The 27,867-nt window shown below is 39.7% G+C and overlaps 3 protein-coding genes and 1 long non-coding RNA gene across 4 annotated transcripts; 1 reads left to right on the top strand and 3 right to left on the bottom strand.

Annotated features, from left to right (window-relative positions):
• Positions 1–2,127: 2,127 nt before the first annotated feature.
• On the bottom strand, positions 2,128–21,186 carry LOC111438468. Its single transcript, XR_002709671.1, has 3 exons — positions 20,930–21,186; positions 18,864–18,872; positions 2,128–2,138 (listed from the first exon to the last, which is right to left on the bottom strand). It is a non-coding gene; the product is annotated as an uncharacterized LOC111438468 (long non-coding RNA).
• LOC111438464 (thiamine thiazole synthase, chloroplastic-like) lies at positions 2,959–4,478 on the bottom strand. Its single transcript, XM_023076374.1, has 3 exons — positions 4,009–4,478; positions 3,264–3,752; positions 2,959–3,182 (listed from the first exon to the last, which is right to left on the bottom strand). Exons 1-3 carry the CDS (start codon positions 4,417–4,419, stop codon positions 3,030–3,032), a joined length of 1,053 nt encoding a protein of 350 aa, XP_022932142.1. The 5' UTR covers positions 4,420–4,478; the 3' UTR covers positions 2,959–3,029.
• On the top strand, positions 18,980–19,495 carry LOC111438467 (2S albumin-like). The gene has a single exon (XM_023076376.1). The coding sequence runs from the start codon at positions 19,000–19,002 to the stop codon at positions 19,420–19,422; it is 423 nt and encodes a 140-aa protein (XP_022932144.1). The 5' UTR covers positions 18,980–18,999; the 3' UTR covers positions 19,423–19,495.
• Positions 19,577–21,270, bottom strand: LOC111438465 (polyubiquitin). The gene is made up of 2 exons (XM_023076375.1): positions 21,193–21,270; positions 19,577–20,630 (listed from the first exon to the last, which is right to left on the bottom strand). The coding sequence occupies exon 2, from the start codon at positions 20,628–20,630 to the stop codon at positions 19,707–19,709; it is 924 nt and encodes a 307-aa protein (XP_022932143.1). The 5' UTR covers positions 21,193–21,270; the 3' UTR covers positions 19,577–19,706.
• Positions 21,271–27,867: the final 6,597 nt, after the last annotated feature.

Raw genomic sequence — 27,867 nt, forward strand, 5'->3', positions numbered from 1 at the left:
GAGTCAGTGCTTAAGGGAACTACCTTTCTTCTATCCCTAAGTGGGTAGGAGTGAATTCCGTCTTGCACCCCACATCCCCAGCCATTCACCCAGTCTTACCCCTGAAATGGGAGGCCTGTTGAGTCGGCGAACTAGAGCCACTCTCACCCATGCAAATCTAAGGATAATTCCGAATAAACAGGAGTTCATGGTTAGCTCAAGATTAAAACCGAGTTACCTAGGTTATCGAATGAAAAGAAAATCAGTCTCAACAGTAAACGACTTTATAAAGTGAGAGTGGTTTTCTTCATGGTCCGATCTTATGCAATACTCATTGCATAGGACGCCCCCACTCACATGTCTCCACATGCACAATTTAGTGATCACATTGTTTATATCATATACAAAAGTGGGCCGCATCCATAGTGTCCCCAGAATAAGGTACTCAGCCTTATCCTTATACTATAGATCATTTTGACTATATACTTGAACTTGATCCACTCTTATGTCTCTACATATAGTTCAAGTAATCATACTATAGCCAGAGTGTTCTTAGTTTATTGGATTTAGATTAATGATCGTAAAGTTCACTTTATTCAATAACAATTTTTACTGAATAAACATCAATAATAACTTTATTGAAAATAGAATATATCTTTGTTTACAAACTATGAGTTTTAGGACATAAAACCCAACAGTAGCCTCCCGTGACTGAATGTAGGTATTTGATTGTTATAAGTAAGGATGTATTATGTGAAATATCATGAGAAATATCTCAGTATTGCTATTATGCTTTAAGCTTCTTTATATGTATATGATTAATTCATGTTGAAAGGAGGATGGGAACTTGTGAACTCTGCGCTCCAGGAGCTTGGTGGATGTTATCGCCCCGTTGAGCATGTGTGTTTATTTTGCATGAATTTTTTATGATGATGCTGAATGATAGTTGTGTGCACACTCAATTAATTTCCATGACCCATAGGTATGGTAAAGTCTAGGAATATGTGGTTAGAATGACAAGTCACTAAGGTATAGACCTAACCCTTCCCCTAGTAGAGTAACAAACCACCACGGCGTACGAACCCTTACTAGAGTACCCTTAGGCTACATGTGTGTGATTAGTGTCATAGCTTCGTGGGGGACTAGGGGGTTCCTGATCAGAATCTGACTACTCTTAGCTATTTTAGCATGGAACACGTGTGCCCACGTCGTATAGAACATTTAGCTGGATGGGTTAAGGGGGGGTAGCTCTCCCCGACTAGGGGGACTGTCATGGGCCTAGGGGGTTGCAGCTCACTTCCTAGGTAAGATATCAAATAGTCTCAAAGCCATGCCGATGTAGCTACTCGTAGGGCACCAGTCATTACACAGGTCGGCATAAGGGAGCTCTTAAGGATTTTTAAATGAAAGGAAAAAGAACCAAGAAGTCGCGAGGGGCAAGCCCCAAGGTGCTAAAATGAAAACTAGATGTCCTAGAGCTAAAGTAGAGTCCGTGAGGGTTTGTTAAGATTAGGATGTGATATGAGCCTACAAGTAGGTGGCTTACTGAATATAATTTTATACTCATTCTTGCTATACCTTCCTTTTTTAGGTACGTGAGGCAATGGGTCAAGAGAGGGCACGTTGAACGATGTGGATTGTCACAGAGGGAGCGTGTCCCGGGGCGCCAATCTGGTCTTTCGGATTAGTACACTTTGTCTTTCACGTTTTCTTTCCTTGTCTATACCTAGTCACATATGTCCTCTTTGTATTGAAACGCTTTCCTTACGAAATAAACGATTCATTTTTTTTTTTTAAAGAATGTTTTCCTTGAAATTCTTGCATACACGCTACACGTCATAGTCATTGTTAGTCACGACTTGAGATTAATTTTTTTTTCATGACAAGATTCGACAAGAAATTTATATTGTGACCAGAATCTTTAGAATGTAAAATTCATATGAATTCTAATTTCATATCAGGGTGACTCTAAAGTTCATAATCAAACTCTTCACATGAATTTTGACAATTAATGCATTTAAAGAAGGGCAAAATCATTCATTTGAAAGAGGATTCCTACGTGAGAGGCCTCCTCAACGTGAGTAAAACAATGGAAGAACTTAAAAGTGAAAGTTGCACTAATTTAAGAAATGATCCTGGGTTTGTAATCAAAGAAAATTCTTTCCGTTGGTATGAGGTTTAAGCCATGCTTAAAATGGACAATATCATACTATTGCAAAGAGTCATATTTGTTTAACAGAGTCATGCCCTAAAATTAGTGCCAATAGATTGATAAATCTTCAATTGTCGAAATGGACTAAAAAAAAAGGAGTCAGTCTCCTCGAGGCATAATAAATTCGAGGGGAGGTGAATTTTATATGATAAATTTATTTATTTTTGGATGGATAGAAAATTAATTTTAAAGATTTTGTTCTAAAACAGAGAAAGTAATAAGAGCAAAATTTGTTTAACTAATTATTTTTATTTACTTTGAATTTGAAATTATTTTTTATTTATTTTGAATTTCAATCCTTGTATTTTGCTCAGCATTTTCCTTACCTTTTATGATTTCCTTACCTTTTCAAGTAACCAATGGCTTAGAAAAGTATACTTTACAGTAACCAATTACTCAATTACAGTAACCAATTACTGTAAAATGAATTTATTTGTATGGAATAATTATGAACCGTGAACAAACTGGGCCAGTGAAAATAACAACTCAATGGAGTGAATATTTTTTGTTTAGGTTAAAAAAGTTAAAAAAGTATCTTCAATTTTACCTTAATATCATTGTAGGAGAGATATCTTGGAAACCCCATATTTATTAACAAAAAAGAGAGAAAAGAAATTGTCCAGAGCCACAAACCCCAACCCCTAACCCCAACCCCCAACCCCCAACCCCCAACCCCAACCCCTAACCCCAACCCAACCCATTACGCTACGAAAACAACAGAGGCATCACATGAAAACCCCAAACCCAAACCCCGTTCTTCTTCTTCACTCAAAACTCACTACAAACGAACAAACAAACACACCAACCCCAAACCCCAAAGCAAATTAAATGAGAAACTTCAAGCATCTGCAACCTCCGGCGTCTCTCCCGCCGCCAGTACCATCTCTGCTGCTTCCACTTCCCCATCAATGCTGTTCGTCTTCCCCAACGCCTTCAGCGCCAAGTGCGCCGCCTTCTGCCCTGATATCATCATCGCCCCGAACGTCGGCCCCTGCATCCACCAATTCAAAACATCTCATTCCAATTCATTCAATTTCATCATCATTTATTCAATTTCATCACCCATCCTTACCATTCTTGGCGCTCCGTCGATCTCCGCAACCTCCATCCCTGTCACAATCATTCCCGGCACCACCTCTCTCGTGAATCTAACAATGGCATCCTCCGCCGAGTTCATGTCCAGCGCCTTCATTCCCGGCACGCTGTCGATCATCCCGATGCTCTTCAGCCGCTTCACTCCCGTGGCGCCGAATGGTCCGTCGTGCCCGCATGAGCTCACCACGACCTTAGCTTCCATCACATTGGGGTCCATGCAAGACTGTGTGTCGTGGTTCATGGACACCAGCGCCCAGTTGGTGACCACGCCGCCGACTCTGCCTTCCTTCACGATCAAATCCTCTGCCGCCACGGCGTTGAACAGCTTCACGTTTGGCCGGGCCAACAGCTTGCTCATGATCGTTGATGTGAACAGAGCTGCGTGCTTTATCACGACATAGTCTTCTTGTTCGTCGTACTCCACTTCCAGCTCGTCCAAGAAGTAATGGGCTGGCTTCCGCACCACCTGTTAAATTCAACTCAAAATCAAACATTTTCCCAGGCCTAAGAACTTCAAATCTCCCAATTAAATTCAATCTCGGGGTTCTAAAACGACATGCATGAGTACAAATCATGAAAATCTGTGTGGGTTTTTCAAAATTTTGGGTATTTCCAATGAAAGAACAAAAAACAGAGCATCCATCCAAATATGGAAGAAAAAAAAAAAAAAAAAGAAAATGAGACGTTATGGGTATACATGGAAAGGGAAATGAATTTGTTACCATAGCAGAGAAGAGCTGGCCGCCAAGCCATGCACCACCGCCAGGGCTGACGGATTGTTCGATGATGGCGACTCGAACAGAGGGGTCCTTGCTGAGTTCATAAGCGCAAGAGAGACCGGCGGATCCAGCTCCGACAACAATGACATCAGTGTCGGCGTAAGTGATCATGTCGGTCATGTAGCGGCGGGTCATCTCCCGGGAGACGATGGACTCCCTGATGGGGTTGAATTTGAATTGGTTCAAATCGTAGGGAGGCTGAGCGGCGGAGGCGGAGATGGAGAGGGAGGCGGCAGCGGTGGTGGGTTTGAGGCGGAAAGAAGGAGTAGGGAGCAAAGGGGAGCCATGGAAGGAGGATTCGAGCAAAGAGGGCCTATGGAGCTTGATGGGGAGAGAAGAGGCAATGGAAGCCATTTTTGCAGCAGATGAAAACAGAGGAGATGTAATTTTGGGATGAGAGTGTGTGTGAAGAAGATGGGAAGGAAGAAGGGTTTTATAGAAGATATCGAAGACTACCGCACACAATTTTACATCTAAATTTCAAATATTTACAAAATATAATTATTATATTTAGATATTTAATTTTTTTTTTTTTTAATTTTATGACCTGATAACCTCATCAATTACGTTTAAGTTCTAGACAGACTTATATTTTTTTGTCTGACCAATCCAATCAACTTAAAATTAGGGTTACAATTTAACCCAACCCACTTTTACTTTTATAATAATGCGTTATAACGGGTTTGGTGGTAACTTTATTATAAATAAGTATAATAAATGAGAATTGTAAAATAATTAAAAAGAAAATCGAACCCTGCTGACTTTATAAAAAAAGGATTTTTTTAAAAAAAATAAAAAAGTTAAAATATCTGGGAGGGGACACGTGGGGAGAGGATAGAAAATGAAGGGTTGAGAATGAGGTGGTAAGGTTGTACACGTGTCATCCATGATAGCCATTGTGATTAAATATATATATTATATTTGTTTTCCAATATCTGACGTTTGCTCAGAGATATTTTTATATATCAAAAACATATTTATATATGCGCCACTCCTTTTTCTTTTAATTCTTTTCCACTCATTTTAATGCCATTTTTAGAAATATATTGTTTGTATTAATACCAATTTTTAACGCTAATTAAGTCAATTAATTATAAACATTTGTTCATTTACTAAATAATTTCTCTAAACTGAGGGGAAAAAGAAAATCAAATTTTATTTAACAAAAATAAATAAATAAATAAATGCTAATTTATTAAGATGGAAATAATGTATTTTTTTCTATTTGATATTATTAAATTCACAAGATCTTTCTCCTATCTCACTCCTTTATAATTGACGTCTCCATCATTAGCTACATCACATCTCAACTTGTTCTCGTGCATCCACTATTTTTCGTCCTCTTCGATTTGAGAGCGGACTATTATTAAAACCAGATGAAACCTTATAATTCGAGTTTTTTTTTTATTTTTTTTATTTTACATGGGCTCTAAAAAAATTGTGTGTAAATAAAAATTTATGCTCTTCTTGCTTTCGTTTTTGCTCTCTCGATCTCTTGCGAGTTCACTTTTTTTCACTCCTTCATGTGAATTTGTTGCATGTTTGAAAAAAATATATCGTACATTGCCGCTAGTCATTGTGTGGTGTTCACGAGACCTTGTGTTTGTGTCGCTTAACACACTACTTGCCATCGTCAAATGAAGATGAGAGTGAAAAAGTTGTTGAAGAAGAACGGGGAGGTGAAGCTTATGAAAGAAAAAGGAGATTCATGTATAATGTTACTCGAGTTATAAAAACATAATAATTGAGAGCATAAAACAGATACATTTAAAAAGAATCGAAAACGATCAAATTTTATTTAGATCAAATTTGTCGGATAAATCTCTAAAATTATTCTTTTATATTTTTTAATATTGATTATTATATATAAAAATGTGGACTCTATTTTTAAGAGAGCGATAAAATTGTCACTTTCATATAAAATCTTTAATAATTAGTAACTTTAAATAAAGGCGATTTAAACAGAGGAAAAAAAGAAATGAAAAGACTTCAATAACATTATTGTTTTATATAACATGCAAAAATAATATCTTTAAGACGAACAAAGTTAAGGTGGTTTTTATGTGGCAGCTTCGTCATTCATTTATGTCGTCTTTGTCAAGGGCAAAATTGTCAATTCATCATCACAAATTTAGCTGTTTTTTTTTTCTTTTTAAATGTCAATCCAACATTCAAACTTGTTCTCATAAAAAATTTTAAAATATGGTTTTCTTAATGTTTCAAAATTCTTATATTTTTCTAAAGACTAAATTAAAGAAAATATTCAGAATTTATATTACAAACTTTAGTCGCGTTTATTTAGGTATGTGGTTGACAAATATTTATATAAAAATTAATTTCGAATAGCTGGATATGTGGTCTATGTTTCTTGTTAAGTAAATATTTTGTTTTGAATTAAGAATCCAAAGTAATGAAAATACAAAGAAATAGGTTTGAAATGTAAAACCGGAGGAAAAATACGAAAAAATTAACTAGGGGAACCAACGAACGACGGTAGAACACGTGTCGATCAACGGCGGTAGTAGCGTGTCCTAGCTAGAGGTGGACATACGTCAAATGCAAACCAGATGAATGCATCCTCCCTCGAGCAACGACACCCAGTGCGACCTGATAACCAATTCGTACTTACAACCTACATCCACGACTCAACCTAAGAACCAGTGTACAAACTCGAACTAACACATGCGAATCAGGTTGACCCAGCCTCCACCATTTGACCCGACCAGACCCGTGCGCTGGCCTAGAACCCGCGATTGTAGCTTCGTTTGGCCCGTGATACGCATGCATAAGGATACCTTTCAATGTGTGTAGAACGCATGAGCCACATGTGAATTACTTTTTCTTTGTCGTTTGACCCCCCATTTGTCAGTTTTTCATCCCGATTTTAATACTAATATCACTCGATGTGAATTAGGTCCCACTAGAGGAAATTTAGAAAATTTGGACACCTCTTTGATGGGAAATCGTACTCGAAAAGATACACGACCAAACTGTGAATAACCACTAGAAAATTAGAATGCAATGCTTGTTTGGTTATGCATGCATGCTAGTAAAAATCAATCCTAGTTGGCTTGTTTAGTATATCCTATGCTTAGATAAATGTAATAATTATGGAAGTAGACTTACTTGATGTTGGATTATCTAGATTGTACCCTGTTTATTGAACGACAATATTTTATTACTACTTGTACATAATTATGTTGAGATGGTGGATGCAAAATTTGTGTATATACGCTTTGGGTGCTTGATGGATGTTATCACTTCGTTGAGCATGTGTGACTGTTGCATTATTATCTATACATTACCTTCAGGTCAATGAATGTGAAAATTTTCCCCATAGAGAGTATGTAGTAGAAATAACTTAAACCTAGAGTGAGAACGTTAGTTTGGCTAGACAATGACCTAGGGTGCAATGTCTCCAGAGTTTTGAGCGCAGCTAAATCGTGAGAGACAATCAGTGGGTAGGGCTCTAGTGCTCCTGATCGAACAGACTCGGGGAATGAAATATCATAAACCTAGAGATGAAAATCCCTGTCAAGACTCCAAAACCCTCTCACAGACCTAGTAAACCACCTCAGCAATCCGAGTAGACAATGGTAGCCTCCAAGGTTGTTAGCAGCTGGTATAATGTATGACGAGCTTCCATTTCTTTTTCCAATTTGGTACGGTATCTTCAAGCTAGGCATGACGCTAGTTAGGGTTGTGTTACCAAGAGATAGATAGACTATTGTGCACGGTCGATCAGGAGGATAGATAGACTACTACGCACGGTGGACCAGTCATATGGGAGAGCGTTGATCATGTAGGTAACTAGTAGAGTTGGCATGTACTTGGGTGACTTCATGACCTGTAGGATCGATTCGCCAACAAACTCCCTAATAGATGACAAGTAGACTAGCACTCACCATGTTGGCCCCCACCTAGTACAGAGTTATTTGGGGTAGCGCCTCATCTTTAGATACTAGTTACCGCTATGAAGGCTAGGCTAGCTACCCAAGCCCATTAATAACAAGAGTGGAATCTCTAGAGCCTAAAGTAAAGCCCGTAATCGTCTATTGGGTCAAGGAGGTGAAGAGCGCCTACAAATGGGTTGCTTAATAGGTATATTTATATACTCACCATTTTTCCCTTTCTCTCTCAAGTGCTTGATGATGTTGGTCGAGGCGGGGGTGCTTGTGAGCTTACTAGGTATAAAGGAATGTCGACTTGGGGCGTTAGTCTAGATCACATATATGTAGTCGACATCTCAAAAGACATCATGTATCCCGTTCTTTGTTCCCTCTTTACATGAGTTTAGCATCATAAATATATGTTTTGATTTTACACTAGAATGGTACACGTTTGTAAAATTTTAAAGTTCACGCGCAGTTTTATGGTTGTTGTTTTGTTTCCTCCTCTTATATTCTTTGTACATTTCATAGTTTGTGAGTCACATATGATCTTTTGATGCCTTGAAATTCGAAGTGTGACATTAGATTTAATCTTAGGCGATAGTGGAACTCTCTACCTTTTGACGTAAATTAATTTTAAGGAAAATTTGTGTACTTTTATTATTAGTGAGTTGTGACTCAATCTTCATGACCAATGTGAAGTAGATCTTCAATGTCAATAAAGATAAGTCTACCTAGTTCGAAATTCTCTCATTAATACTAATAGTTGGTGTAAGACCTTAAATTTCTCTACTTAACCTAAGACCGCTAATATACATTTAATTCTAAGCATTTAATGCAGAACTAACTTTATTGGGTTTCTCATAAATCCAACATTAATTTCATACCTAATTTATTATCTTGGGAATAAACAAATACAGATAAATTAGCAAAAGAAACAATACGAAATAAAATGTCATATACAACCTATGGGAATAAACAAATACAGATATATTAACAAAAGAAACGATACGAAATAAAATGTCATATACAACCTATAACTATAAAGAGGAATACAAATCAACTTATACTCCCCTATTCTACCAATGGTAATAAAAGTTCGAATTAAACTAACCTATATTTATTAAATGGAAAATACAACTCAACCTACACTAACCTATACTACTAAAGAAAATGCAAATTTATCCTATGCATGTGTTACGGTCTTGGGGTTGCTATGTCTTCGGCAGCCTTACAGGGGTGCCTTGCCTTTATTTAGAAAATGTAGTAGCACGAGGCTTGAGTATTTTAAAAATACTCAGTAAGCGACCCCCTATCGGGATTGTGATGTAAGAACATGTGAATGCAATGACGGGATATGTCATAACAGTCTATTTTCCTATGGTACTATCCTAACGGGCAGCTTGGATGTGTATTTTATACTCTACACATGACCCACACATGCGAGTGTGGACCCACTAGTCGGTTCGCACATCGCTAGGCCCTGTTCTTTGTTGGGCGAGCTTGCTCTGGTAGCTCTCTATGTCGGACACCGTTAGAAGTAGTAGCCGTCATGGTAGTATTATGTAAAACATATTGGTCGTTCTCCTGCCTAGTAGTGTACGCGTCGTACCATCATGAAGGAATAGAGGTATCCTCCAATGCATGAGTATACATTAATGCATGAGGTCCACTATATTCCTATTTTCAACATTATTAAATATAACTCTGGCTATCATTTTATTCATATCACATCATTTTTCATATCAGTCATCGTATCATTCATGCTTATACGGGGGTCATATTTCATGCTATTTATCGTATTTCGTGTCATTCATATTATGTTATGCATGCAATTCACAAGACATGACGTAACGTTTTCATGCTTCCATCATAACAGTTCATAACGTGCAAATCATACAGTAAGCATCATAATAGTCACTTAATGCAATCCGAGCATAACATAATACATTGGGCCCCTTTCTTGGTCGGACAAACATTTTCTGGAGCTGTTGATGCCGGACACCCATTAGGAATAGCGACCGTCACAACATTATAATAAATATAATGATCGTTTTTCGGCCTCGTAGCGTATGTATTTGTACCATCGTAAAAAAGACACAATGATGCATGAGATCCCAACATTTTTTCCTTTTATTATCATGTACAACAACCCGTGTTCTACTTTCCTTTGTATCATATCATTTTATCATTATGTTCCATGCATATATCGGGGTTATGCATTATGTCAATCTATCATATTGCATGTCAATCATATCATATATTTCTTCATGTCAATATATGTCATATCATAAACATTTCGTGTCTTCTAACGTATCATGTCATATTCTGCACATATCATATCGTATTTCGTGTCACAACATGCGTTGTATTGTCAATCATACTACATCATAACATATATCATAACACTCAAATATCATATCATGAAATGTTGTCCAAAAGATCATATCTTAGGGTTTAGGGTTTAGGGTTTAGGATTTAGGGTGTGGAAACCTTTCCCTAGCAGACACGTTTTAAAGCCTTGAGGGAAATCCCGAAAGGGAAAGCCCAAAGAGAACAATATCTGCTAGCGGTGAATCTGGGTCGTTACAGATGGTATTAGAGCCAGTCACCGAATGATGTGTCGGCCTTCTCGCTGTTCCCCAAAGGGGGGTAGACACGAGGCACTGTGCCAGTAAAGATGTTGGGCCCCAAAGGGGGGTGGATTTAGGGGCAGTCCCACATCGATTGGATAACGAGGACGTTGGGCCCCGAAAAGGGGTGGATTGTGATGTCCCACATTGGTTGGGGAGGAGAACAAATCCATTGGTCGGAGAGGAGAACAAATCACCTTTTATAAGGGTGTGGAAACTTTTCTCTAGCAGACGCATTTTAAAGTCTCGAGGGGAAGCCCGAAAGAGAAAGCCCAAAGAGGACAATGTCTGCTAGGTCGTTACAAATATACACAATATTTTGTATCCCATCGAATAGTAGCAAAATCAAATTTCAATATATTGATATCATATGAACTGTGTTTTCGAGTTTAATAATAGTAATAATAAAATAAACTAACACATCCGACACCGTTAAAATCCACCATAAAAACGAAAAACGAGCCTCAGCGTATCAGCTGGTTCGCCTATCTTGGCTTCAATCTTAGTCTTCACATTGGCAATCGAGTCCGACGACAAAACATGTAGAGACACAACCATGCCATCACTCAAAGCTTTCACAAAGATATCCATCTCTACCAAACTCAATCAACACTCAAATGGGTATAGCTTGAAATAACAAACCCTGCAATTTGAAGGATTCTTATAAAGCTTTGATGACTGTCCTTCCAAGAACATTGTGGCATTAACTCATAATTTATCTAATTTACGACCTAATCGACCTCTAGTTGACGCAATATCTACCACTCAAAAGTGTGAATAGATATGAAAATATTATTACTCAACTAAAGAATACAGATTTAAGAATGAGAAATAGAATTGGAATTGAAGATTCAATCTTCATTGATATTCACAACGTTTAACTAGATACCAACTAATACCTACAACTACAAATGAGTAAATATAAATTATTAGATTATGAATATCCAAGATATATTCCCTAACTAATATATTGGTTACTAATATCATATGTTCCATAACTAATTCAAACTAGAAATAAGCTCTTACAAGAAAATAATCCTTTAATTTCAAATGTCTTTTTATGCATGGATGCAAATGATTGTCCCTAATATGTCGATGGACCAACTCCATCGTCTATCACCCAAATTTCTTCATTCACGAAATCGAGTATTTGCATTGTCATCCACACTTCGTAAGTAACAACTAGTTCCAGACTCCATTTACTAGCCTCAAGACAATTTCAGCATTCAAAGACTCCATTTAAGAACAATAAATTGTGTGTACATAATAACTTATAACCCATTAAGCGTCTGATCTTGTTCTTCTAGTTCCTCATGTAAAGTACAAATACTATTCGTGCTATCCTCGTCCATATCCGGTACAACCTTATTATAAGCATATGATGACGTGGGGTCAACATGAGAAACACAACATTATGATCTAGGATCAACACTATTGAGAACCCTATATAGAAATAAAATAAAATAAAAAATGTTTCATGTCCTTGGTATATTAGGATAAAGTGGGTGAGAGCGAGCTATTAGAACCGAGGTCGTTAAGTTACCAATGAGGTCTAGCAAACGATTAGGATAGTGATGCGCACGACCCTAGATAGATAACAAAGTTACGTTGACTTGAGATATAGGAGCTTGAGTTTCAAGCCTGCAACAATGTATGCTTGAAGGTGACCTCGATGAAAGACATACTAAAAGTCGGATGAAGGGCAAGCTAAGTACATGTATCATCGGACCATTTGACATTGTAGATCGGATCAAGCCAGTGACATACAAATTAGCCTCTACCACCATCGCTCTTTGCGGTGCATAACATCTGCCACATATTCATGCTTCGCAAATACTTGACTGACTTGACACACATTACAAACTACAAACCTCTCTAAATAGACAATGATCCGAATTATTTAATCACTTTCGAGAATGAAAGTTTCTTTTATAGACATATGATGTAATAATGTCTTGCGATATTCTTTCAAATTTTGGCTAAATAGAACATACGAGTTGGTCTCCTTATTGGAACGTCTAAAGTTTAACAAGCCAATTAGGCCTCATCCCTTGGACAATTGTTCTAGATCATCGATCTTTGTTTGAAAATTTCTATTTCTCGAGCCAGTATGCTTAAACATTACTTTAAATTCAAATCAAATAAAAAAAAAAAAAAAAAAACATGAATCATATTTTATTTTGAACACGATTTATACTAATTATATAGCATTGATATCATATGAAGTGTGTTGTTGCATTTTTAATAATAATAACAATAAAAGAAACTGAACACATGCGACACAGTTAAAATCCACCATAACCACGAAAAACCAAGTGCATTGCAGAATCATTCTGGATATTATAATACGCAACCGTTCGACAATCGTCCAGAATTTTTCCTGCGAAGATGAGCCTCAGCGTATCAGCTGGTAAGCCTACGTTGGCTTCAATCTCAGCCTTCACATTGCCAATCGTGTCCGACGGCGAAACATCTAGAGCCAAAATCATGCCACTACGCAAAGATTTCACAAACACATTCATCTCTACCAAACTAGATCAACACTCAAATGGGTTTAGCTTAAAACAACAAACCCACAATTTGAAGGATTCTTATAAAGCTTTGATGTGGCTTGAAATTGTTGTAACATGTTTCAACATATTTATAGTGGTAAACATGATTATGGTTCCCTTGGTGTAAGTTTTTGCATTAAATTAAGAAGAAGACGAAGAGATTTCTCTTTCTTTTGGGGAGTGGAATCAACAAATCTCCAACTTCAATCAATTTTCTTCAACTCTTTGGAAAAACAAAACAGGTTGCTCCATTAATTTAATTAATCCAACAAAATATTTACCTTTTCAAATAAATAATTTACCAAATAACTTGCCTAATTAGGTTTATTTTGAAATTTCTCGGTACAAAATAAGAGTATCAATTCGGACAACATAAGTCACTTGTCGCAACATGATACATAAATTGCTCAGTAATGTTTTCGCCCCTATCAATAAATTCTAACCGAAATCGAACATCTATATGACCATTTTGCTTTCAAAAAAAATCTCTCTTATTCTTCTTCATTCTCCACGAGAAGATAGTGCAAAGTTTAAATTAGTCAAAATATTCATAATCGGTTAATATTTGGAGAATATATTAGTTATAGAATATATTTTAGATAGTTATATTTTTTCCAATTTATTTATTCTCCCAATTTAGTTAGATTGTATTAATATATTATATATATTAAAAATAAAAAAATATATTTAATTTAAAGTGTAAAAATTATTATTTAATATATGAGATAGATTGAATACATAAAAAATATATGGGGACACCCAAGTTAAGGAGTGGAATATGAATAAACCAAGACTGCATCCAAATGAGATCAATCCTGATGATATAATGGTTAAGAAAGATTCTTATGAATGGAAAGTTACTACTTATATTAACAAGTTGCACATTTCTTTTCAGTGATCGAGTCATAAGAACTTTATGGTTAGCATGTTTTTCTTGGAGCAATCTTCTTAAAAATTCGCGTGGTTTAAACAGCATAGCTTGATAAGCAAACACCTAATCAGATGCCCCATTGTTATTTTCGTTGCTTAACATACCTATCATTTGCGTTCCTAAGACTTGAATAATAAGCTAATTATCTGATTGTGTATAAGTAGGAATCATGTCTCGCACCCAATCAATAGACTCAAGTCTAACGTGTTATGACGCTTCAAATTTATATATTGACATGTCATTTTTATACGTGACATGTCATTTTTATACGTGCATGAGTCCGCAAACTGACTCTCTATAATACATGTCATATATGCATGTGCAACCATCACAATCATGCTATAATCAAATACAATAATATCAAATCAGGTGAGATTAATTAAGATAACACTTACATTAAATACAACATGAGTAAGATGTTATTAGCCTCAACCTATTAATTCCGGAAAAATTAACCTAAATTAAAGATCTTAATAGTAAATGTTTATGAATTTACTGAAAATATTATGTTTGCTGTTTAGGTAGAGCTCAATGCTGATTTTGCCGTTCAAGTTCTTCCACTGCTTCCTAATCAACACGAGGGAAAAGGTCCAAAAAAAGAAATAGACCAATTCGGCAGTTTTTTGCTCAATTTCTGGTGGGATTAGATTCTGATCGGTACGAGTCAAGGGAATGACCTCTTGGCCTATCTTTTGCTCAATTTCTCGTGGGTTAGATTCTGATCGGTACGAGTCAAGGGAATGGCCTCTTGGTCTCCCTTTTGCTCAATTTCTCGTGGGGTCAGGTTCTGATCGGTACGAGTCAAGGGAATGACTCCTTGGTCTCCCTTTTGCTCAATTTCTCGTGGGGTCAGGTTCTGATCGGTACGAGTCAAGGGAATGGCCTCTTAGCCTCCCTTTTGCTCAATTTCTCGTGGGGTCAGGTTCTGATCGGTACGAGTCAAGGGAATGACCTCTTGGCCTCCCTTTTGCTCAATTTCTCGTGTGGTCAGGTTCTGATCGATACGAGTCAAGGGAATGGCCTCTTGGTCTCCCTTTTGCTCAATTTCTTGTGGGGTCAGGTTCTGATCGGTACGAGTCAAGGGAATGGCCTCTTGGCCTCCCTTTTGCTCAATTTCATGGCCTCTTGGCCTCCCTTTTGCTCAATTTCTTGTGGGGTCAGGTTATGATCGGTACGAGTCAAGGGAATGGCCTCTTGGCCTCCCTTTTGCTCAATTTCTCGTGGGGTCAGGTTCTGATCGGTACGAGTCAAGGGAATGGCCTCTTGGCCTCCCTTTTGCTCAATTTCATGGCCTCTTGACCTCCCTTTTGCTCAATTTCTTGTGGGGTCAGGTTATGATCGGTACGAGTCAAGGGAATGACCTCTTGGCCTCCCTTTTGCTCAATTTCTCGTGGGGTCAGGTTCTGATCGGTACGAGTCAAGGGAATGGCCTCTTGGCCTCCCTTTTGCTCAATTTCTTGTGGGGTCAGGTTCTGATCGGTACGAGTCAAGGGAATGACCTCTTGGCCTCCCTTTTGCTCAATTTCTCGTGGGGTCAGGTTCTGATCGGTACGAGTCAAGGGAATGGCCTCTTGGCCTCCCTTTTGCTCAATTTCTCGTGTGGTCAGGTTCTGATCGGTACGAGTCAAGGGAATGGCCTCTTGGTCTCCCTTTTGCTCAATTTCTTGTGGGGTCAGGTTCTGATCGGTACGAGTCAAGGGAATGGCCTCTTGGCCTCCCTTTTGCTCAATTTCATGGCCTCTTGACCTCCCTTTTGCTCAATTTCTTGTGGGGTCAGGTTCTGATCGGTACGAGTCAAGGAAATGACCTCTTGGCCTCCCTTTTGCTCAATTTCTCGTGTGGTCAGGTTCTGATCGGTACGAGTCAAGGAAATGACCTCTTGGCCTCCCTTTTGCTCAATTTCTCGTGCGGTCAGGTTCTGATCGGTACGAGTCAAGGAAATGACCTCTTGGCCTCCCTTTTGCTCAATTTCTCGTGCGGTCAGGTTCTGATCGGTACGAGTCAAGGAAATGACCTCTTGGCCTCCCTTTTGCTCAATTTCTCGTGCGGTCAGGTTCTGATCGGTACGAGTCAAGGAAATGACCTCTTGGCCTCCCTTTTGCTCAATTTCTCGTGCGGTCAGGTTCTGATCGGTACGAGTCAAGGAAATGACCTCTTGGCCTCCCTTTTGCTCAATTTCTCGTGCGGTCAGGTTCTGATCGGTACGAGTCAAGGAAATGACCTCTTGGCCTCCCTTTTGCTCAATTTCTCGTGCGGTCAGGTTCTGATCGGTACGAGTCAAGGAAATGACCTCTTGGCCTCCCTTTTGCTCAATTTCTCGTGCGGTCAGGTTCTGATCGGTACGAGTCAAGGAAATGACCTCTTGGCCTCCCTTTTGCTCAATTTCTCGTGCGGTCAGGTTCTGATCGGTACGAGTCAAGGAAATGACCTCTTGGCCTCCCTTTTGCTCAATTTCTCGTGCGGTCAGGTTCTGATCGGTACGAGTCAAGGAAATGACCTCTTGGCCTCCCTTTTGCTCAATTTCTCGTGCGGTCAGGTTCTGATCGGTACGAGTCAAGGAAATGACCTCTTGGCCTCCCTTTTGCTCAATTTCTCGTGCGGTCAGGTTCTGATCGGTACGAGTCAAGGAAATGACCTCTTGGCCTCCCTTTTGCTCAATTTCTCGTGCGGTCAGGTTCTGATCGGTACGAGTCAAGGAAATGACCTCTTGGCCTCCCTTTTGCTCAATTTCTCGTGCGGTCAGGTTCTGATCGGTACGAGTCAAGGAAATGACCTCTTGGCCTCCCTTTTGCTCAATTTCTCGTGCGGTCAGGTTCTGATCGGTACGAGTCAAGGAAATGACCTCTTGGCCTCCCTTTTGCTCAATTTCTCGTGCGGTCAGGTTCTGATCGGTACGAGTCAAGGAAATGACCTCTTGGCCTCCCTTTTGCTCAATTTCTCGTGCGGTCAGGTTCTGATCGGTACGAGTCAAGGAAATGACCTCTTGGCCTCCCTTTTGCTCAATTTCTCGTGCGGTCAGGTTCTGATCGGTACGAGTCAAGGAAATGACCTCTTGGCCTCCCTTTTGCTCAATTTCTCGTGCGGTCAGGTTCTGATCGGTACGAGTCAAGGAAATGACCTCTTGGCCTCCCTTTTGCTCAATTTCTCGTGCGGTCAGGTTCTGATCGGTACGAGTCAAGGAAATGACCTCTTGGCCTCCCTTTTGCTCAATTTCTCGTGCGGTCAGGTTCTGATCGGTACGAGTCAAGGAAATGACCTCTTGGCCTCCCTTTTGCTCAATTTCTCGTGCGGTCAGGTTCTGATCGGTACGAGTCAAGGAAATGACCTCTTGGCCTCCCTTTTGCTCAATTTCTCGTGCGGTCAGGTTCTGATCGGTACGAGTCAAGGAAATGACCTCTTGGCCTCCCTTTTGCTCAATTTCTCGTGCGGTCAGGTTCTGATCGGTACGAGTCAAGGAAATGACCTCTTGGCCTCCCTTTTGCTCAATTTCTCGTGCGGTCAGGTTCTGATCGGTACGAGTCAAGGAAATGACCTCTTGGCCTCCCTTTTGCTCAATTTCTCGTGCGGTCAGGTTCTGATCGGTACGAGTCAAGGAAATGACCTCTTGGCCTCCCTTTTGCTCAATTTCTCGTGCGGTCAGGTTCTGATCGGTACGAGTCAAGGGAATGGCCTCTTGGCCTCCCTTTTGCTCAATTTCTTGTGGGGTCAGGTTATGATCGGTACGAGTCAAGGGAATGACCTCTTGGCCTCCCTTTTGCTCAATTTCTCGTGCGGTCAGGTTCTGATCGGTACGAGTCAAGGAAATGACCTCTTGGCCTCCCTTTTGCTCAATTTCTCGTGGGGTCAGGTTCTGATCGGTACGAGTCAAGGAAATGACCTCTTGGCCTCCCTTTTGCTCAATTTCTCGTGCGGTCAGGTTCTGATCGGTACGAGTCAAGGAAATGACCTCTTGGCCTCCCTTTTGCTCAATTTCTCGTGGGGTCAGGTTCTGATCGGTACGAGTCAAGGGAATGACCTCTTGGCCTCCCTTTTGCTCAATTTCTCGTGGGGTCAGGTTCTGATCGGTACGAGTCAAGGGAATGGCCTCTTGGCCTCCCTTTTGCTCAATTTCTCATGGGGCCAGATTCTGATTAGTACGTATCAGGGAATGGACTCTTGACCTCTTATTTGCTCAATTTCTCGTGGGGCCAGATTATAATCGGTACAAGTTAAGGGAATGACCTCTTGGCCTCCCTTTTGCTCAATTTCTAGTGGGATCAGATTCTTATCGGTACGAGTAAAGGAATGACCTTTTGGCCTCTAATTTCCATATAATAAAGGACACAAGTGCATAAATACCCTCTTTAAGGAAAGTTACTACATGCCCAAGGAATCAAAAGAAGATTTGATGATGTTTTTCCAAGAAACCTCCAACTAAGAATAGACCACTACCTAGGTTCCACGAAAGTGTGCACCACAAATTTCTACTCCTAAGAAAAAAAAATTATTTGCAAGGCAAAAATAGGTTGCTTTTAACCGTGTTAAATTAATAAACTTTTGTAGTTGGAGAGAGACAGAAAGCCTCTCGACCTCAGTTGGATACTCAACAACGAAAAGACTGGTTTGCAGGAAGGGCCTTCCAAAATGATATTTATCAACCCGGAAATTTACTTATATCCAAAATCCCACTTCAAAATCAGTATAATATGACACACGCGGCTTCGCATTTGCATGCCTACACATACGTGGAAAGCTCAACCAAAGCTCGCAACTCTGCCGTGGCTGGCTACCCTTCGCTTGTGGAACCCACAACACAAAATCACTCCCTCCCTCCCTCCACGTTCTATACATGCACCCACACCCCATTCCTATAAATACAAGCACCCAGTCCACCACCCTTTTCACTCCACTCTCTATTACCACCATCTACCTCTTCAGAATCATCAACAATGGCGAGACTCACAGGGATCATTGCTCTCATATTGATGGCGGTGCTGGTTTCTGATGCCTACGCCTACCGCACCATCACCACCGTGGAAGTGAACAAAGACAACGAAAGGCGGGCGGAGAGGTGCAGCCAGATGAGGGCCGACGAGGAGATTGGCAGCTGCGTTCAGTACCTCACGCAGCAGAGCAGAGATGTGTTGCAGATGCGTGGAATCGAGAACCAGAGGAGGAGAGAAGGGCAGGTCTTCGATGAGTGCTGCAGAGAGCTGAGGAATGTGGATGAGCAGTGCAGGTGCGAACTCTTGGAGCAGATAGCGATGTGGGAAACGAGGAAAGGACGACCCCAGGAAACAAGGCAAATGCAACAGAGGGCTAGGAACTTACCATCCATGTGTGGACTCCGCCCACAGCAATGCTACTTTTAAGCGCCTATGCCCCGCACCAGCACATCATCGTGTGCTTCCACTAAATAAAGATTTATGAATTCCATGATCGAAATTTCTCTCTGACACCACTAACTAATTAACAATTTCTGTGCGCAACTTGCTTCAGAAAGATTAAATAAAAAACGAACAGAGGCAGATGGAACGCATTATTTATTAGTCAAATGGGTTCTAGAACAACATAAGAAAGACTAGAATACACGCAGACGGGCCATACAGAACTATACAACGATTAAGGAAAAAAAAAGTACCAAATGCAGAATCGATCAATTTTGAAGACCACCACGAAGGCGAAGGACAAGATGGAGAGTGGACTCCTTTTGAACGTTGTAATCAGCCAATGTACGTCCATCCTCCAATTGCTTTCCAGCGAAAATTAACCTCTGCTGATCTGGTGGAATCCCCTCTTTATCTTGAATCTTAGCCTTAACGTTATCAATGGTATCTGAACTCTCAACTTCCAAAGTGATTGTTTTACCAGTTAAGGTCTTCACAAAAATTTGCATTCCACCGCGAAGACGGAGCACAAGGTGAAGAGTGGATTCCTTTTGAATGTTGTAATCAGCTAGCGTTCGTCCATCTTCGAGCTGCTTGCCTGCGAAGATCAACCTTTGCTGATCGGGAGGAATACCTTCCTTGTCTTGAATCTTAGCTTTGACATTGTCGATTGTGTCAGAGCTTTCAACCTCCAGTGTAATCGTCTTCCCGGTAAGCGTTTTGACAAAAATTTGCATTCCACCACGAAGACGGAGCACCAAATGCAATGTTGATTCCTTCTGAATATTGTAGTCCGCCAGAGTGCGGCCGTCTTCAAGTTGTTTACCAGCGAAAATCAGTCTTTGCTGGTCAGGGGGGATACCCTCTTTATCTTGGATCTTTGCCTTCACATTATCGATGGTATCAGAGCTTTCCACCTCTAAGGTGATGGTCTTTCCAGTGAGGGTTTTCACGAATATTTGCATTCCACCCCGTAAACGGAGCACCAAATGGAGGGTTGATTCTTTTTGAATGTTATAGTCAGCGAGGGTTCGGCCATCCTCAAGCTGCTTTCCAGCGAAGATAAGCCTTTGCTGGTCCGGTGGGATCCCTTCTTTATCTTGAATTTTGGCCTTCACATTGTCAATAGTATCAGAGCTCTCAACCTCGAGGGTTATTGTTTTGCCGGTGAGAGTTTTCACAAAGATTTGCATCTGTCAGAACCAATTATATAAAGTCAATTAGAAAATGGATGTAAATCCTGTAATCAGGAATAATCTGAAAAAACGAATGATCAGAAACATTACATCCCCTATGGTGAATAGAAATTGAAAATTTCGTCGTGGAAGTCATAAATCGAAAAAATGAACTCTGATAAACACAGATCAGATACATATATGCAAAAACAAGAACCACTAGCTGCAAACTTTCACCGTCATAGAACAGAATGGAATTATAAAATTACAAATACTGAAAGAAAAAAAAAATAAATAAATAAGTAAGATATGATCACAATGAACGAAGCAAAACAAAGCATGTCGGCATCATCGATTCATTCAACCGAACCACAAAACCCTATCACAAATCTTAAGACAGAAAGAAAGTGCGTAATTCTAACGAAGAGCAACGATTAAGAATCTCTCCGAATTAACGAACAGGCATGAAAAAATACAAAAGACATATCGTGTGAGTTGAACGAAAACTCAAAAATCAATTAATCGAAGAAGAAGGTAAACAAATCAAATCTGAGAAAAGATGAGAGATCAGATGGCAAACCTTGAGACGGTTGAAGAGAAGACTTGGAATTCATAGCCTCTTGCTAGTGTAAGCAATACGGGCTCTAAATAGCATCTTTTTAGTTGTTGGGAACTCTATCAATCATAGGGAAAAAATATGTTATCGGATCTGGACACGAGATACCTTAAAACCTAGTACTAGATTAGGTACCTATAACCCAGCTTCCCGTGACCATAACTCTAGTATCCAAGCATGAATTCATAAAAATCACATAGTGAGCCCAAACATAATAGTTCATCAAGGCAAAGGCCACCACCCGAAGAATAAAGCACCTCTCAAGCAGATCATTACCCTAGTGGAGTTTTGGATAAGTTGACATGTCTAGAAATAAGATTCACCACCTTGGGAGTAGAGCTATGGATGTCATGACTGCAAGGTTTTGGTTGGAGTCTTCAGAAGATAAGTTCTAGTTTGTGGACTTTCAGGGGCGCGATATGTGCATTATGTCATTTATTATTATGGTTTGAAAGATCACCCAATAGATGAAAATTTGCTACTTTGGACTTCAAGAGGAAAAGTCCAAGCCCAGTAACAACACGTGTTATCAAGATTATATGACGACATTATAAGTTTTCCTTCAGATTGGACAAGCATCCTCATCAAGTTAAGGTTGTGGAACCATCACGATAGACCAGTGAACCTTGGAGTCGAGGAAAAATAGAAAAATGGTCAAGCTATGGCCACACATTCACCATCTTGAGAGAGGAAAGTCCAGACATCTTGTTAGTAGGAACCTACTCTTGAATGAGTTATTTTTTGTTATGAAGAGTAGGACTTAGTTCCACATACAAGTGTGATTGACATACCTATGAAGCATACTCAAATAGAGGCAAACCTCTAGATAACATGATTCTACCTTAATAGTAGTGATCGTGTCTTGCAAATAGGTAAGGCCAACAAGAGACATGACATAGGACTTTACGCCTACCTATAGAGGAAGCATCCCCAGAGCTTTAGGAAGGCTTGCCACCACACAAGGGCTTACAGTAAGTTTCCTAGGATCCTGTACAAGAACCTGTGAGGTTTACATGCTCGATAGGGCTAGTGATAAGGTATCACTAAGAGAGAGCATGACAAGATGAGCCATAAAAATTTACGGGAGCTAGCCTAGGTGAAGGCAAAGGACTTATGCAATGGTCATCTACTTTTAAATAGCTCGTACTTAACTCAGATGAGTATTAGACTTAAGCAAAGCTATGTGGCAGGGCATCACACTATGAAAATGCTAAATGATAACTTTAGTTAATTTGTCAGGAGAGTTAATTTGAAAAGTCAGCTGAAACAAAAGGCCAAGAGCCTTTATACCAATAATGGTAGGGTTATAGGTGTCTCTCTCGTACCTATTACTAGAGTTGGAAAACCTTATAAATACTTAATCCTTTAGTGTGAAGTCAGAGCAAAAGAGAGCAACAGAGAAAAGAAATACAAAACAATAGAAAAGGATTTTTTTTATAAAATCAGTGTTCTTTGTCTCCTTGTCTCTCCTCTCTCCGCATCTCCTTTACAAATCGCGAGTAGTATTTTCACAAAGCGGTATCGGAGCGTTCTATCGTTAGTATGTGTGAAATTTACTTCACAGATTGGTGAGTTTAATTTTAACAAATTAGTATCAGAGCCAATGGCGAATGTGATGGCTCAAATGCCACTACCACGATTAACGAAGACAAACTACGAGAATTGGAGCATCCAAATGAAAGCTCTTCTCGGTTCTCAAGATGCATGGGAGGTGGTCGAAGAAGGTTTCGAAGAACCAAAAGATACCATGGGTTATATGGCGGCACAAAACAAAGCGTTAAAAGAATTGCGATCAAAGGATAAGACGGCATTATACATGTTGTTCCGGGCAGTTGACGAGTCGGGTTTTAAGAAGATTGCCAGGGCAACTACTTCAAAAGAAGCATGGGACACTTTAAAAGATGTTCAAAGGAACCGACCGAGTCAAGCAAGTGCGTTTCCAAAATCTTCGTGGGGAGTTGGAGAGCATGAAGATGAAGGAGTCAGAAAATGTAGCTGACTACATTACGCGCGTACAGAATGTGGTAAACCAACTAAATCGAAACGGAGAAATGTTACCCAAGATACGGATTGTGGGTAAGATCTTAAAGTCATTAACCAAGAACTTCGAGAATGTTGTATGTGCAATAAAAGAGTCAAATGACCTAGCGACGTTCACGGTCGATGAACTCGCCGGTTCTCTCGAGGCACACGAGCAACATAAGAAGAAGAAGGAGGAAACATTCGATCAAGCACTTCAAACCAAGGCATCAATCAAAGATGAAAAGACACTCTACTCTAAAAAAATTTAAGGTAGAGATCGTGAAAGTTGCGAAAATGGTCGAGGTGGAAAAGGTAGCAGTAATGAAGGATACTATAAGGAGAAGAGACATTCGAGCCAAGAAAATTGTCGTGGAAGAGGATGCAGTCGAGGAAGAGGCGGCCGATCAATTTATTCCAACATTCAGTGCTACAAATGTAAAAAATATGATTACTATGCGAATGATTGTAACTTCGACAAATGTTACAATTGTGGCAGAGTGGGGCATTTTGCAAGAGATTGTCGAGCCGATAAAAAGGTGGAAGAAGCAACCAACTTAGCCTTGGAAGATGTAACAAATGAAGGTCTTCTTTTGATGGCTCAAGATGAAGACAACATCAACAACGACACTCTGTGCTACCTCGACTCAGGGACAAGCAACCATATGTGCGGTAACGAGTACCTATTCAAAGAGATGCAAAATATTAAAGATGGTCATGTGTCATTTGGTGATGCGTCAAAGGTGGAGGTCAAAGGCCAAGGTACGATACATTTCTTGCAAAAGGATGGTGTAATGGGGTCAATCCAAGATGTTTATTATGTACCAGACCTCAAGACCAACATATTGAGTATGGGGCAACTCACAGAAAGGTTACTCGATATTCTTAAAAGACCGCTTGCTACACTTGAAGGATAAGCAAGGGCGTTTGGTTGCTCGAGTCAAGATAGGAAGAAATTGGATATAGAAACTGAATTTAAGAAGCATACGAGAAAAGTGTTTGCGAGTCGACGTAGAAGACAAGGCATCACTATGGCATCTCCACTTTGGTCACCTACATCATGGTGGCCTAAAGGAGTTAGCAAAGAAGAATATGGTGCATGGGCTACCCAACGTGGACTTTGAAGAAAAATTTTGTGAAGAATGCGTGTTCAGCAAGCATGCGAGAGCTTCAATCAAAAGAAGGCTGAAATTTGGGCTAAACAACCTCTCAAGGTGATTCATACAGATATATGTGGACCAATTACCCCTGAGTCTTCCAGCGGAAAGAGGTATTTCATTTTCTTATTGGATGATTACTCACGAAAAACTTGGGCTTACTTTTTGAAAGAAAAATTCGAGGCATTCGAGGTATTCAAAAAGTTCAAAGTGATGGTGGAGAAGGCAACTGGTAGACGCATCAAAGCTATACGATTCGATAGAGGTGGCGAGTATACTTCGACGGCTTTCATGGAGTATTGCGAGAAGCAAGGCATAAGGTGATTTCTAACCGTACCGTATACCCCTCAACAAAATGGTGTGACCGAGAGAAAGAACCGGACCATTCTCGGCATGGTTCGATCAATGCTCAAGAGCAAAAGGATTCCAAAGGAATTTTGGGCAGAAGCCCTGCAATGCAACATCTACGTACAAAATCGATGTCCACATGCGAAGTTAGATGATCAAACACCACAAGAGGCTTGGAGCGAACAAAAGCCTACAATCTCTCATCTCAAAGTGCTCGGTATGTGGCTTATGCTCACATATCAGATCAACGAAGGAACGAAGCTAGAAGATAAAAGCAAAAGGTATATTTTTATTGGATATGATGAGAAGACAAAAGGATACATGCTACTTGACCCGATAAGCAAGATGGTGATAATGTGTTGCGATGTGCAAGTAAATGAAGCAAGTGAATGGGACTGGAACAATTCGACGGAAGTCAATATCGAAGTTGGAGAATCATCGGTCGTTGCACCAACAAGTGCACCAACAGACTCAAAATTTCCAATGATGAAGATGAACCACAACAACCCAAAATGCAAAGTTTGCGAGGCTTGTATGACTCAACAAATGAGGTACACCTTGTATGTCTTCTAGCAGATGTTGAAAATATCAGCTTTGAGGAGGTGGTGCGAGACAAGAAATGACAAACTGCCATAGATAAGGAGATTAAAGTGATTCATCGCAACAATACATGGGAGGTGACAAAATTACCGGAAGGAAGTCAGCTCATAGGTGTGAAGTGGGTATTCAAGAAAAATATAAATTCTCAACGCAAGATAGAGCAGTACAAAGCGCGACTTGTTGTGAAGGGATACAAGCAAAAGGTGGGAATCGACTATGATGAAGTGTTTGCTCCCGTCGCTAGAATGGAGACAATTCTATTGCTCATTTCCCAAGCAGCTCAATTCAAATGGCCGATTTTTCAAATGGATGTCAAGTCGGCATTCTTGAATGGTGTGCTTGAAGAAGAAGTCTACCTCGAACAACCACCCAGGTACATGAAAATTGGAGAAGAGAAGAAGGTACTACAATTGAAGGAAGGTGCTTTACAGGTTGAAGCAAGCACTGTGAGCATGGAATACTCGTATCGATACATACTTCAAAGAGAACGGGTACAAGAAATGTCCCCACGAACATGCACTTTACACAAAGAAAAGTGGAGGTAATGTGATACTTGTTGCTCTTTATGTCGATGACCTCATCTTTTCAGGCAACAATGATGAAATGATAGAAGAGTTCAAAAACACAATGACACGAGAATTTGAGATGATAGACTTGGACTTGTTGAAGTTTTTCCTTGGTTTGGAGGTTAAGCAAGAAAAGACAAGTATCTTTATATCACAGGAGAAATATGCAAAGGAGATTTTGAAGAAGTACAAGATGAAAAATTATAACCCGGTATCAACACCAATGGAACCAGGTGCAAAACTCTCAAAGTACGATGAAGGAGAACGAGTAGATGCAAATAGGTACCGGAGCTTGGTAGGAAGCCTTCGTTATCTTACATGCACAAGGCCAGATCTTTCATGAAGTGTCGACATTATAAGTCGGTTCATGGAGGAGCCGATTTATTCACATTAGAAGGCGTTGAAGCAAGTCCTACGGTACATCCAAAGAACGGTGTCACTTGGATTATTCTACTCGAAAACAGAAGATTATAAATTAGTTGGTTACTCTAACAGTGATTGGTGCGAAGACACAGATGATCAGAAAAGTACATCGGGTTATGTATTCTTCATGGGCAACATAACATTTACTTGGCTTTCAAATAAACAACCGATCGTAACACTCTCGACATGTGAAGCTGAGTATGTGGCAGCACCTTGGCATGTGTGTCACGCGATATGGCTTAGAAATTTGTTGAGCAAGATGGAGCTAAAGTAACGAGGTGCAACTGTGATTCAAGTTGACAACAAATCAGCAATTGAGTTGGCAAAGAATCCAGTGAACCATGAAAGAAGCAAACACATTGATGTTCGATTTCACTTCATCCGAGATCATGTGAAGGAAGGAAACGTGGAATTGCTGCATGTGGAAAGTCAGGATCAAGTTGCGGACATCTTTACAAAACAGCTACCGAAAGTATTTTTTGAAAAATACAAAAAGATGATTGGCTCGACTCATGGCTGCCAAGCATTTAAGTTTATGGGGGAGTTTTTGTTGAAATAAACTTTAAAATGCTCGATTTTAGTTAATTTGCTAGGGAAGTTAATTTGAAAAGTGATGGGAAAGAAAAGGCCAATAGGCTTTGTAGGAATAATGACAGGGTTATGGTGTCTCTCATTCCTATTATTAGAGTTAGAAAACTTATAAATAACTGATTTTTATTGTAAAGTCAGAGGAAAAGAAGAAAGAAATAAATGCCTATTATTAGAGTTAGAAAACTTATAAATACCTGATTTTGATTTTTATTGTAAAGTTAGACCAAAAGAGAAAGAAATAAAGAGCAATAGAAAAGGTTTTTTTAATATATAAAATCAGTGTTCTTTGTCTCCTTCTCTCTCCTCTCTCAACATCGCGAGTAGTATTTTCACAAAGCGGTATCGGAGCGTTCTATCGCTAGTGTGTGAGAAATTTACTTCATAGATTGGTGAGTTTTATTTTAACAAGAAAAGGCTTGAGTTGGTTGTGTAAGAAGGCACTACGAAACTATCTTTGGTGAGACAATAAGGACTACAAGGGTCTTGACAAGACAAGGTTACCTAGATGAGGGTCAGAGAGAAGGACATACCAAAGACTTCTTTCAAGAGTCGTTATTGATATTAAGAGATTTTTGTATGTCATATGGCCTGACTAACGCTCGGTAGAGTTTAAGGATTAAATTAACCTAGTGTTCATAAGACTTTCTCGATGCCATCATCATTTTCATCCTTGATGTTGTACCAACATACAACAAAATGGAGTTGGTTCATGGGGAACACTTGAGGCAAGTTTTGAGGGTGACATGAGTGCACTAGTTGTTTGCCAAGTTTGTGGGATTTTATGTCCTAAAACTCATAGTTTGTAAACAAAAACATATTCTATTTTTAATAAAGTTATTATTGTTGTTTATTCAGTAAAGATTGTTATTGAATAAAGTGAAATTTACGATCATTAATCTAAATCCAATAAACTAATAACACTCTGGCTATAGTAT

Source organism: Cucurbita moschata, unplaced genomic scaffold (assembly GCF_002738365.1).
Source record: "Cucurbita moschata cultivar Rifu unplaced genomic scaffold, Cmos_1.0 Cmo_Scf00075, whole genome shotgun sequence".
In the NCBI taxonomy this organism is placed as follows: Eukaryota; Viridiplantae; Streptophyta; class Magnoliopsida; order Cucurbitales; family Cucurbitaceae; genus Cucurbita; species Cucurbita moschata.